Raw genomic sequence first — 12,094 nt, forward strand, 5'->3', positions numbered from 1 at the left:
GCAGTAAAAGATAATGAAAACACTTCACCAAGAACAAATAGAAGAGATTTAGAAAGCTAAAGACTAAAAAAAATTTTTAGTCATTATTTCATTTGTGAGTCAAGAAACAGAACCTGAAGTTTTTCTTGGATCTTCAGGATGCATTATTTGTTTAATAACATTAATTCTTTTATGTGCATTTATATACAATAGTTTCAGAAGGAAAAAAAAGCAGAATTAACCCTGAACTTAGCACAAAAAGAAGTTCTTCACAAATGTAAGTTACCACTATTAAATAGGATAGCTCCCTTTAAGGTAAAATTTTTGTTCCTGAATACACAAAGTATGGTACAGTTATTTTGTTTGTGGAACTTCATTATTTTGAGTGTTTATGCCTATTAATTTAAGAGTTGTGTAACTATACAGACAAAATGCAGTTTAAAGTTCTTTTATTTGTCTTTGGTTCAGTTTTATTGATGTATTTGGTTTCCTGTATCCACCAATACTTTTCCAAGCTTCATCTAGTTCACGTTTAATGGAAAGGTGATAAACAGTCTCACTCACTCCTCCATTATTCCTCTGGCTTCAGAATATATACCTACATCATTACTGACATCCCCACCTTTATATTCAGTCAGGAAGTAGCCATATGAAAATGTAAAATGCATTCACAGCTTTCCATGATAGTACTTCCATTTTTCATAGCTTTTCCTCATTACTTTAAATAAAATCCTGGTACATTTATAATTATAGTGTATTAAGAACTTGACATTCTGATGAGGAAAACAAAGCCACAGTTTACTTTTTCACTTTTAAAAACTTGGGTGCAATCTTTACCTGTCCCTGACTCTGATGAGCCTGGAGCAGCCATGGAAGTAGGAACCCTATTTGCATACTCCACACTCACCTCTCATCATTTCCATTATACTCTTCATTTGTATGCACTGTTTGAGCCCTCTGGAAATATCTCTTACTTTGGGTTGCCTGTGTCCCCTCTGTAAGATATTGGAGAGGTTAACTGATTCTCTTTTAAAATGAGACTTCTGGCAAAGAAAGTGAAGACTTGTTGCTTAGATTTATATTTGTACAATGTACATGATCTGAACATTTCTAGTGTAGTAAAACGTGGGAGTAGCCTTGGTGTCCTGGGTGCTAGAACCAGAAATTATTTGGGTGTCTCCTAGTAGCATGGTTAGGTGTTAATTTACTCAATAAACCCACAGAATGGCTGAGAACTACATTTGTTACTGGAGAGGTTGGAAGATACCCTTCCTCTGTTAAATTCAACAAATCATTGTACAAGGCCACAAAGTATGAAACAAGCTAGTTTATAGCGAAAACAGGGTAAGACAAGCCAGAGTAACTCGGAATCCAGGCTCTGTTTTAAATTGTCCACATTTGAATGTTGGAATATGATATCAAAAAGGGGAGAAATTACTGGGAATTCAGTGTCTGCATCTTACTATCAGCATTTTGTCTCCTGTGTTGCTGCAGGGCTGGGTATGGAAGACAGCTTTCTCAACAGTGCCTGTATACCTTAACCTAGTTCCCAGCCAACTTTTGGTTGGCTATGAAGAAAAAGAAAACAAACTTGTAGTATGACAGGAGCACAGAATTTATATTCTATGTACATTTTATATGTTGCTCCCAGCCGACCCCGTGCACTTTTCTCTTTTAACATTTTGGTGTTTCCACTTCTAGATTGAATCTGTGGGGGAAAATCTGATGGAGTCAGAGCAGAGAATGTAGAGTCAGGAGTCAGGACACTGAACTTACTATTGCTTTGCTGAAAAGCATCTATGTGACCTTAGGCAAATTAATAAACTTGGGTTCCTGTTTCCTTATCTGTTAAAAAAATTGAGAGTAGATATAAGAATTACTGCCTTTGGAAGCCAAGAAAATGACAAAATGTGTGATGGAGTTGAGGCAGCACATTAGGGAATGGTGAGGCTTATGGCCAAACTGGATGATATTTTTTCTAAAAACATTTCCATTTCTTCATTGCTCTCCTTCTCTTTGCTTCTGTACTCCCCCACACCACCACTCATCCACCTGTTTTCACTCACCTTTCCTCCCTTTCTTCCTCTGAGAACCAAACACACATATCTGGGAGCCATGTTCCTCAACCAAGCACCCATCTTAATGCCTAGATTGCTAATATCCCTTATATCAGCACTTCACTGGCCCAGGTGAATGACGCAGGCTGATTTTCTGTCTTACAGAATTGAGAATTAGGAGTGAAACTAGGTGCAGAGAGGGTGAATGTGGGAAGAAAATATATCATCTTGGGGATGATCCTTTTCTTTACAAATTACTGTAGTTTGAGAAAACTTTCCACTGATGCTCTGTGTTTTATCTGTGTACAGTTGGCAGCTCCTGCAAAGTGTGTTTCTCCTGCCAGCAGGGGCTCACATCTGTAGAAAGGCTGTGTTAATCTTACTAGTCAATAATTTTGTCAGGATATCAGCCAGCAGTGATCTCATCTGGACCTTTGGCAGACTTAATAAACTGTGTGCAGCTGTAGTAAAAGTTCTTCTTTTTCTCAGATTTATTCATAAAGCTTTTTCTTCTGTTTTCTTTATTTCTTTTTCTCATATGTTTCTTGGAATTTTTAATAATCTTTGCTGTATGTAGTGTATACAAGAGCACTTCAAAATGTTTGTGGGGGAAAAACAGATTTTAAAGTTTGGTTTATTTTGATGCAAGAATGTTTTTCTAAAAATTAGTGGAAAATGCATATTATGAAAAACTACTCATGGAATTCAAGAAAATTTGCATCAAAATAAATTCATTTTCCATGAACTTTTTGAGGTATTCTGCATGCACACATAAACATCAAAGGTTTTTTATGCTGATAGTTTTTTTTTTTTTTTAAGATCTGTTTATTTATTTGAAAGTCAGAGTTACACAGAGAGAGGAGAGGCAGAGAGAGAGAGAGAAAGGTCCTCCATCTGATAATTCACTCCCCAGTTTTCTGTAACGGCTGGAGTTGCGCTGATCCGAAGCCAGGAGCCAGGAGTTTCTTCCAGGTCTCCCATGTGGGTGCAGGGGCCCAAGGACTTGGGCCATCTTCCACTGCTTTTCCAGGCCACAGCAGAGAGCTGGATCGGAAGTGGAGCAGCCGGGGCCCATATGGGATGCCGGTGCTTCAGGCCAGGGCGTTAACCCGCTGTACCACAGCGACGGCCCCGATGATAGAGTTTAATTATTTTTGTTTCATTATAAAAATTTATAAAAGTAGTTTTAACTTTCATGATCTTTTCTTTTACAGAATAAGAAAGACAGTAGAATCTCAATTTTCCTTTCCAACTACTGAGGTGAGATAAACAAAAGACAGGCTCTAGGAGCCAGAAATAGAGCATTAACAAATCAGTGAGCATCCTGGGATTGTCCAGAGCCACAGCTATGGTTCAGTGTTAGGAAATTGTTAGGGTACTTGCACATGTTCTTGGACAGAAAAAGGCATAGCTTAAGTTGTTTTCAAGTGATTGAGGTACTGAGAATATTGTATTCTGTGCTCCAATGTTTGAACACATGTTCTGATCACATCACCAGTTTGTGCTAACATTTTCCCGTTTTTTACTTGGTGATAACTGTTAGGAACAGAGGCAAAGAACAGGCCGAATTTATTAATTTATTCAGAGAAATTCATAGAGGTGGTTGACCAACTGCTGGCATGCACATTGATGGAACACTAGGCAGAAGGTCCGGACCCCAGGGGCTGGGCCTTATATATTTTAGGAGAGCTAGAGGTGGGGATAGGGGTAGGGGACAGCAAGCAGATGTGAATTCCTGAAAAATGATCTTTCAGGTGGCAGTGCGGGGGGGGCCTTGGGAACCTGGGAAAGAATGCAATAGGGTGTGAGACTCAACTGAGATTCAAGGGCAAGGAATACATTCCAATGTTTATCTATCTTTAGCACAATGAGCAAGAATGGCTGAGGCTTGTCTTTGTTCCATCAGTAACCTTTCTCAGATTCTAGAGGTACAGAAGGTAGCCTGAAATGTACTCGAGCTCTTGCCAAAACAGCCGTGATCATTATAGAACTTCATCAAAGCCCACTGGATTTTTTTTTTTTAAAGATTTTATTTATTTATTTGAGAAGTAAAGTCACAGACAGAGGGAGAGACAGAGAAAAAGGTCTTCCATCCACTAGTTCACTCCCCAAGGCCAGAGCTGGGCTGATGTGAAGACAGGAGCTTCATCTTGGTCTCCCACTCGAGTGTAGGGACCCAAGCACTTGGGCCGTCTTCTACTGCTTCTACAAGCCATAGCAGAGAGCTGGATCGAAAGAGGCACAGCTGGAACACCATCCAGCACCCATATGGGATGCTGGTACCTTAGGTGGAGGCTTAGCCTATAGCCTGCTATGCCGCAGTGCCCCCTTCCCACCTTTTTTTAAGTACTTGAATATTTAATAGAATGGTGTTAGGGGAAATACCACTTCTTGGAATGAAATTAAGCTAAATACAAATTCTCTGCTTTGATTACAATGGATATAACACCTTTCTTGGCACTTGTCTCCTAAATATCCCATCAGTCTCAGGTTTTACCTGCCTGCCACTACCACTATGACAAAATATATCACTGTGGTACACATTTTTTCGTCAAGGGATAGGTACAGTTATAGTGTATTGTAATAATGTAAGTGTAATGGGAAGTCTGTCCTTATGACTCAATTCTAGTTGTCTTGTTTTATTGATCTAAACCAGTGATTCTCAACTGGGGCAATTTTTCTTTTTATGGATCTTTTTATTAAAAATATGCCAAATGTACAGAGAAGTACACAGAAGAGTTCACTGAGCACACATAAATTTAATAATTTTAACATTTTGCTGTATGTATAATGTTTATAGGGGCAAATTTTCTACCAAGCAGACATTTAGGATGTCTAGAGACATTTTTGATTGTCACAGCTGGAGGTGAAGGGGAGTGCTGTGGGTGTCCTGTGGGTAGAAGCCAGGGATGCTGTTAAGCATGCTGTTAAACATAACCTTGTATAACAAAGAATTAGCAGGTCCAAAATGTCAACAGTCTTGAGGTTGAGAAAGCGTTCTGTAGAAGTGGCTACGACTTTTGCTTACTGCCTCTGCTCTGCAGGAATCATACTTAAGAGTGATTGCAATTAAGGATACAGATTGTATTGACTGGTGATTTTACCTCCAAACTTCTGCCAGGCTGGCCATGATTATTTCTTGCATCAGTGGAAAGTGGCAGGTGCATAAGTCCTCTCAGCTGATGCCAATAAAATGCCAGGTGCACACCTCAGAATGCATATAGCCAACTGCCTGGATTTGCCAGTGCCAATTCATCATTAGTGATCTTCCAGGCACTACTTTCTTAAGATGTTTATGTTCTTTTTCAGATTATCTTGTATTACTGATGCCAACCACTTTAGCACATTTTTCAGCTATTAGAGGATTGGGATAATATTTTCTTTGAGATTTGTTTTGTGTTTCTGCATAGTATTTTTAAATGCTTTCTCTACTGTGCTTGCCATTTACAAAGCTGGCTTTGTCTAACTATGGATTTTGCTGTGTATATCTTGTTTTTTCTACCTGTTGGCCCCCTTGTAAACATTGACAGCAATCTTCTGAACCAGGCTGAGGCCTACTCAAGTGTGGACAGACATGTTTCCCTTATCTTGTTGTTGCTTCACTTTTCTGCTTCTCTGCCCTAGACTAGGATTGTGTGTGTTTTCTCAGACAGCTGGATGCTTCACAGGGAATGGTTCCCCCTCCCTGTCACCAGGGCAATTCTCTTTCACATCTCCCAGGACAGATGGAGAATATAGATATTAATAATTCACAATATGTATCTAAGTGGTGATCTCCTAGACTGAGACATCCTTGCATTTCTTTCAAAATAAAAATAAATAACTCATTTGATAAAGAGAGGCTCAGTGATGAGCTGGGAGTTAGAATGAAGAATAGGAAAACTGGCATAAAAAATTCATAAAAAAGATTTAATTTTGTTGGCAGTCATCAGCCCAGGAACCTTTTAAGTGCTCCTCGTAGTGACTAATGTTTGGATAGTGGATCAGGAGAAATATTATTTACTTGTATTTATGTTCAAGTGATCTGTAGGACTCAAGAGGTCCTGTTTGAATTTGTATTCATAATCAAGCTTATAATCAGCCCCTTGATTGCTGCTAGGAAAAAGAAGTCGGGATGCAGTCTGAAGTAACCTTAATGTCCTCTCAGAAGAGAAAATGAATATTCGTTGCATCTCTTGGTTTTAGACAGATAAAGCTGTGTCCCATTAGCAGTAGAAATGATGTCTGGAACCCCCAGTCTAATCTGATTTCCTTAAATATAAGCAGTAAGCAACTGCATTTGGAGGGTAGTGTTCTTAAAAACAAAACAAAACTAAACTAAAAAAACTTTATGTATTTGAAAGGCCAGGTGACAGAGAGGGAGAGAAATCTTCCATTCTCTGGTTCACTCCCCAAATAGCTCCAACAGCCAGGGCTGGGCCAGGCTGAAGCCAAGAGCTAGGAACTCCATCTGAGACTCCCATGTTGGTGCAGGTGCCCAAGTACTTGGACCATCTGCATTAGCAGGTACATTAGCAGGGAGCGGGATTGGAAGAGAAGCAGCTGGGACTTGAACCAGTGCCTGTCTGGAATCCCAGCACTGCAGGTGGCAGCTTAACCCACTGAACCATAGTGCTGGCCCTGGGAGTAGTGTTCTTTTAATAATGATTATGTGTGCTTTGGTTAGGGTGATGGCTCCAGTTGAAGAATGGTGGGATTCCATCTGTTTTGAATCAACCGAATGGTTTTATTCCTTAAAATTAACTCTTTCTGTTACAGTTTGTAATTATGCTGCTGTGTATGTATTTGAAAAGTACTTAGCATGTTAGAAATATAGTTTTGAAATGACCTAAAATATTTACCTCCTTAGTTTTAGTTTTGGGACACTGTCCTTGCAACTTCCCCTTTTTTTCTCTTTCATAAGTGAAGCCAGTAGTTACAAAAATACCTAAAGCTTTTTCTGTCATTTTTCTTTGGGAGAGCTGTTAAGTTCAAAATCTCAGGATTTCACATGTTGTTTTCATAGTGCAATTTAACATATAGTCCTAGTATGTTATGAATTCTAAAATATTAAACAGGAATACTTTAAAAACTATTGAAAGGATTTTTTAAACCCTACCATCAATATAACCTGATTAAAGAACTCTACTTATAGGGATTTTCAGCTATGGTTTTTTTCCCCCATATTTCCCTTCTTTTTCCTAATATAGCTTATTAGCTTTTAGTCAGACTATGTATAAATAAATAATTTTCCTTTGTCTTAGAAGTGCATTCATTTGATAGCTCCATGGAGCACACTTTTAATGTTAATCAAACCCTGTGTTTCCTTTCTAATGGATGTAATAAAGATAAGTGCTTCATTCATAGATTTACGGGCATAAATCTAAAGCTCTGTGAGCTGAATTGTTTATCATGTAATGCTCTGATTTTCCTTTTCCATTAACAAATCTCTTTAGAAAATATTGAGTTATTGGGAAACTATTGCTGCTTCTTATTTTGCTAACACCAAGAAATGCATCTTCTCTGGACATTCCTAAACTTGAACTGAGTAAAAGGTCAGACCTGGCTAGTAATCAACATAAAATTTCTATCAGAGAAAGATCCATGCAGAAATTGGATTGGTATGAAAGAAAATGTGATAAATTCGCTGACACTCTTGTGTTGTTGAGTAATAGAATTTCATTGTTCAACTTTAATCAACTGCTAGTTTAATCAAAATAGAAAATGAGTTGCTGTGAGTGAAGGAATTATACTAGGTATTTTGTAATAGGGTATTATTTTTCCTTCTGAGTAATATGGTTATTGTTTTTCTGTTCTGTACTTTGAAATTCATGAGCTTGCAATCGGACTTACCCCTAATAGTAGAGTTAGAAACATGCCAGGAGATTCCAATTCAATCCCATCAAGGTGGCATGTACCAATACCATCTCACTAGGCAAAGTGATCAGTTTAAGTTCATAATTGATCATAATGATAGGATTAAATGTCAAAGGGATCACATAATCAAGACTAGTGTCTGCTAATACTAACTGATGGAATTAAAAAGGAGAGAATGATCCAACATGGGAAGCAGGATACACAGCAGATTCATAGAATGGCAGATGTCCTAAACAGCACTCTGGCCTCAGAGTCAGCCCTTAATCTTAAGGCATTTGGATCTGGCTAAAAAGCCCATGAGAGTATTTCAGGCATGGAAAGCTAAGACACTGTGGCAAAAAAAAAAAAAAAAAAAAAGAAAGAAAGATCTTTGTAAGTAAGATCCCAGTGGAAAAGAACGGGCCATCAAAGAAGGAGGTACCTTTCTCTGAAGGGATGCGAGAACTTCCACTTTAACTATGGCCTTGTCTAAATAAGATCGGAGTTGATGAACTCAAGAGGCTTCCATAGTCTTGGCAGCTCATGACAAGAGCCTCAGGTGATCACTGATGTCATGAATAAGAGTGTCAGTTGTTAAATCAACAATAGGAGTCACTGTGCACTTACTCCCCTTGTAGGATCTCTGTCCTTAATGTGTTGTACTATGTGAATTAACAGTATAACTAGTACTCAAGCAGTACATTATACTTTGTGTTTCTGTATGGGTACAAACTGTTGAAATCTTTACTTAGTATATACTAAATTGATCTTCTGTATATGAAGATAATTGAAAATGAATCTTGATGAAGAATGGGAAGGGAGAAGGAGTAGGAGATGGGATGGTTTGCAGGTGGGAGGGAGGTTATGGGTGGGGGGAGCCGCTATAGTCCAAAAGTTGTATTTTGGAAATTTATATTTATTAAATAAAAGTTAAAAGAAATTCATGAGCTTGGAGAAAAGGAGAAGTTTTTCAAGATATTATATAATAATACAGGTTTATAAATATGTTTTCATACATGACTGGCGATGAATCAGGTATCTTCATGCCATCGAAGCTAGGTGGGGTGCTGGATGGGTGGTGTGAGGAGCAGAAGGCTTCTCTCCTTATCAGGGCTTTCCTTTCCATGTGACCTCTTCACAGGTCTGTCCTGTGTCCAGCAGGGTAGCCAACTCCCAGAAGCAAGCATTCCAAGAGAGAGGAAGCAACAGCTGCCAATCTCTTTAAAGATGAGGCCTGGATCTGGCATGTGGCATAGCAGGTAAAGTCCCTGCCTGCAGTACCGACATCCCATATGGGTACCAGTTCAAGTCCTGGCTGCTCTACTTCCAATCCAGCTCTCTGCTATGGCCTGGGAGGGCAGTGGAAGATGGCCCAAGTGCTTGGGCCCTTGCACCCACATGGGAGACCCAGAGGAAGCTCCTGGCTCTTGGCTTCAGATTGGCGTAGCTCCAGCTGTTGAAGCCAGTTGGGGAGTGAGACAGTGGATGGAAGACTTTTCTCTCTCTCTGCCTCTCCTCTCTCTCTGAATAATTCTGACTTTCAAATAAATAAATAAATCTTTAAAAAAAAAAAAAAAAAAAAAAGATGAGGCCTGGGTCTGGCATGGTGTAACTTCCACTGCATTCTATTTGCTAATGCAAGGTATAGGCCTACTCATTTTCAAACTGGGGGAGGACAAGGACATGAGGTTGGGTTCCATGGAGCTATTTTTAGAGATGCACCTCATTGCTTCATTAATTTAGATAGCTGATGTTATACAAGTGTATAATGGCACCAACAAGGTTGTGGAAAAGTGGAATTACAAGATAATGTACAAATATTTCCCAAGAACTGTTTGAAGATGCTTCTCATGTGTTATTCAGTTTAAGTTTGAATTCTAGGAGCAGTCAGCTGCACTAACCAAGACTCTATATGAAGTCCACCAGCATTGTATAAGAAAGACAATGCTACACGGGCTGCCACTATAGTACTTCAGCTATGCAAGTCTTGGTCACAGCTAGGTCAGGCAGTGTCACATTGCTTGGTGGGGAAAGGGTATCAGGCCCACAGACACAGTGAGACTTCCCCAGGCAGAGTTTGGTGTGATTGTGTCCCTCTTACTAGTTCTGTACATGCTGGCACTCCTCCCCAGTGTCTCCGGGGATGGACCAGGGGAGTCTTAGACACTGAAGAGAAGGAGAATGTTTCCCTGGGTCGGTTACTTTTCAGGGGTGAGGGGAGCAGGGAAAGCTCTGCCTTTGAATGAATCCTCCTTGCTGGTAGTGCTAGATCAAATCCATATGGACTACTGTCGTGAGAGGAGCCTCAGAGATCCTCAGGTCCAACCTCTACTCCATGGACCCCACGAACTTGATCCTCTCTCACTTCTCGGGCATATTTCTCAGTAAGCTAGAAACAGAACTCTGCTTCCACAGCCCCTTCCCCACAGTGTACCAGAAATAATACTTAGAGACTGCCTTCTTGAGTCCGGCTGTCTCCCAGATTTTATTTGTCCTGACTTTCATCAGGTTGTTGTTGCAGAACGTGCCAGTAGAAGCATCCAGCAACTGAAATGTGTGCTGAAAGAAAGTGATGGTGCGATTGGAGAAGATGCCCTGGACCCAGCCCCTAGCATCAGTGCAGGAAACGAGGGCACCGAGGCAGCCTTGCATGAACTGCAACACTGTCATGCTGGTGAGTGTGAATGTCAGCCCTAGTCTGTGTGACATACAGCAAATGCTTTCTTTGTTTTAAAGATTTCTTTATTTGTTTGTTTATTTGAAAGTCAGGGTTACGGAGAGACAGGGAGGAAGGGAGAATCTTCCATCCACTTCCCCAAGTGGCCACAATGACCAGGGCTGAGCCAGACAGAAGCCAGGAGACAGGAGCTTCATCTGGGTCTCCTGTGTAGGTACAAGGACCCAAACACTTGAGCCATCTTTCACTGCTCTCCCAGGTGCATTAGCAGGGAACTGGATCAGAAGTGGAGCAGCTGGGATGTGAACCAGCACCCATAAGGCTTGCCAATGTTGCAAGTGACTCCTTTACCTGCTATGCCATGATGCCAGCCCCATAGTGAATTCTTTAAACTTCATAGAATAAGGACTCTAGTCTGTCCCATTCTGCTTTTAGGATGTTATTCTTGAAATAGATAATATACAAAAAAAAAAGAAGAAGAAGAAGAAATTATCAATTCTCAACTTGACTCTCACTGGGATTAAACATGACAATAGGTCTGATCTGATTTCATCATCATTTAAAAAATCATCTATTATTTTTCACTTTATGTTTCTGTGTGGGAGCAAACTGTTGAAATCTTTACTTAATGTATGCTAAACTGATCTTCTGTATATAAAGAGAATCGAAAATGAATCTTGATGTGAATGGAAGGGGAGAGGGGTGGGAAAGGGGAGGGTTGTGGGTGGGAGGGATGTTATGGGGGGGAAGCCATTGTAATCCATAAGCCGTACTTTGGAAATTTATATTCATTAAATAAAAGTTAAAAAAAAAAAGAAATAGATAATATACAAGGATGCTTCAAAAAGTTCATGGCAATGAAATAAATATATTTTGGTGCAAATTTTGAAATCCATGCATATGAGGGTCTTCAGAAAGTTCTTGGAAAAAGCATATTATGAAAAAAACTTCATGGATTTTAAGTTTTATACAAAATAATCTTTTAATACAATTTTCCATGATATTTGTAAAGTACTCTTATAATTCCCTTGTTTAATTTTTCTTTTGACTTTCTAACACCTTTATGCTAAAGTCTGAAATTCTTAGAACAAGATAACATTTTCCTGTGATAACTCCAACCTCCCTCCATAGTCTCATTTTTCTATTCTCATTTTACTCATTGATCTCTTGAGCCATGTGCTCCTTATTCCAACCCTCTGGCTGTGTTTCTATGCTTTTATGTGCAATGCCTTTTCTCACCCTTTTCTGCTTGGTGATCTCCATTCATTCCTTAAGTGTTATCTTCTCTCTGAAAATAGACACAATCAAGTGCTTCCTCTTTTTGTAGCGCTATTCATATCTCTAGGTCTATATATAAATTACTATGCTGTTTTATATCAGTGTATCCCTCTTGCTTATTGAATTCATAGCTCTTAAGGAATAGAGGCTGTTGTTGTTTATTTATTTATTTATTCTTTTTGTATAACCAGTCAGTAGCACAGTTCTTGGTGTATAATATATGTTTAGGCACTGTGTGTTGAATGGATGAGTGTACTAAAACATGGAT

General features: G+C 39.4%; 1 protein-coding gene across 35 annotated transcripts in view; it reads left to right on the plus strand.

Moving 5' to 3' along the window:
* Positions 1–12,094, plus strand: part of SDCCAG8 (SHH signaling and ciliogenesis regulator SDCCAG8) — a 270,085-nt gene that overhangs the window by 3,669 nt on the left and 254,322 nt on the right. For 16 of the 35 annotated variants that reach the window (XR_007909721.2, XR_007909718.2, XR_007909716.2 and 13 more), the window contains exon 2: positions 10,393–10,545. The exons of 2 other annotated variants lie outside the window; for them this stretch is intronic. Coding sequence is in view for 7 of the 33 variants with exons in the window: in XM_051820787.2 (XP_051676747.1) it covers positions 10,393–10,545 (153 nt within the window). In the remaining 26 variants the exon portion in view is untranslated. Of the gene's footprint in view, positions 1–3,250; positions 3,297–9,012; positions 9,131–10,379; positions 10,546–12,094 lie in introns of all 35 variants that reach the window. 17 more of the 35 variants (XM_070055608.1, XM_051820791.2, XM_008268188.4 and 14 more) reach the window with 9 other exon arrangements.

Source organism: Oryctolagus cuniculus, chromosome 13, assembly GCF_964237555.1.
Source record: "Oryctolagus cuniculus chromosome 13, mOryCun1.1, whole genome shotgun sequence".
Lineage (NCBI taxonomy): Eukaryota > Metazoa > Chordata > Mammalia > Lagomorpha > Leporidae > Oryctolagus > Oryctolagus cuniculus.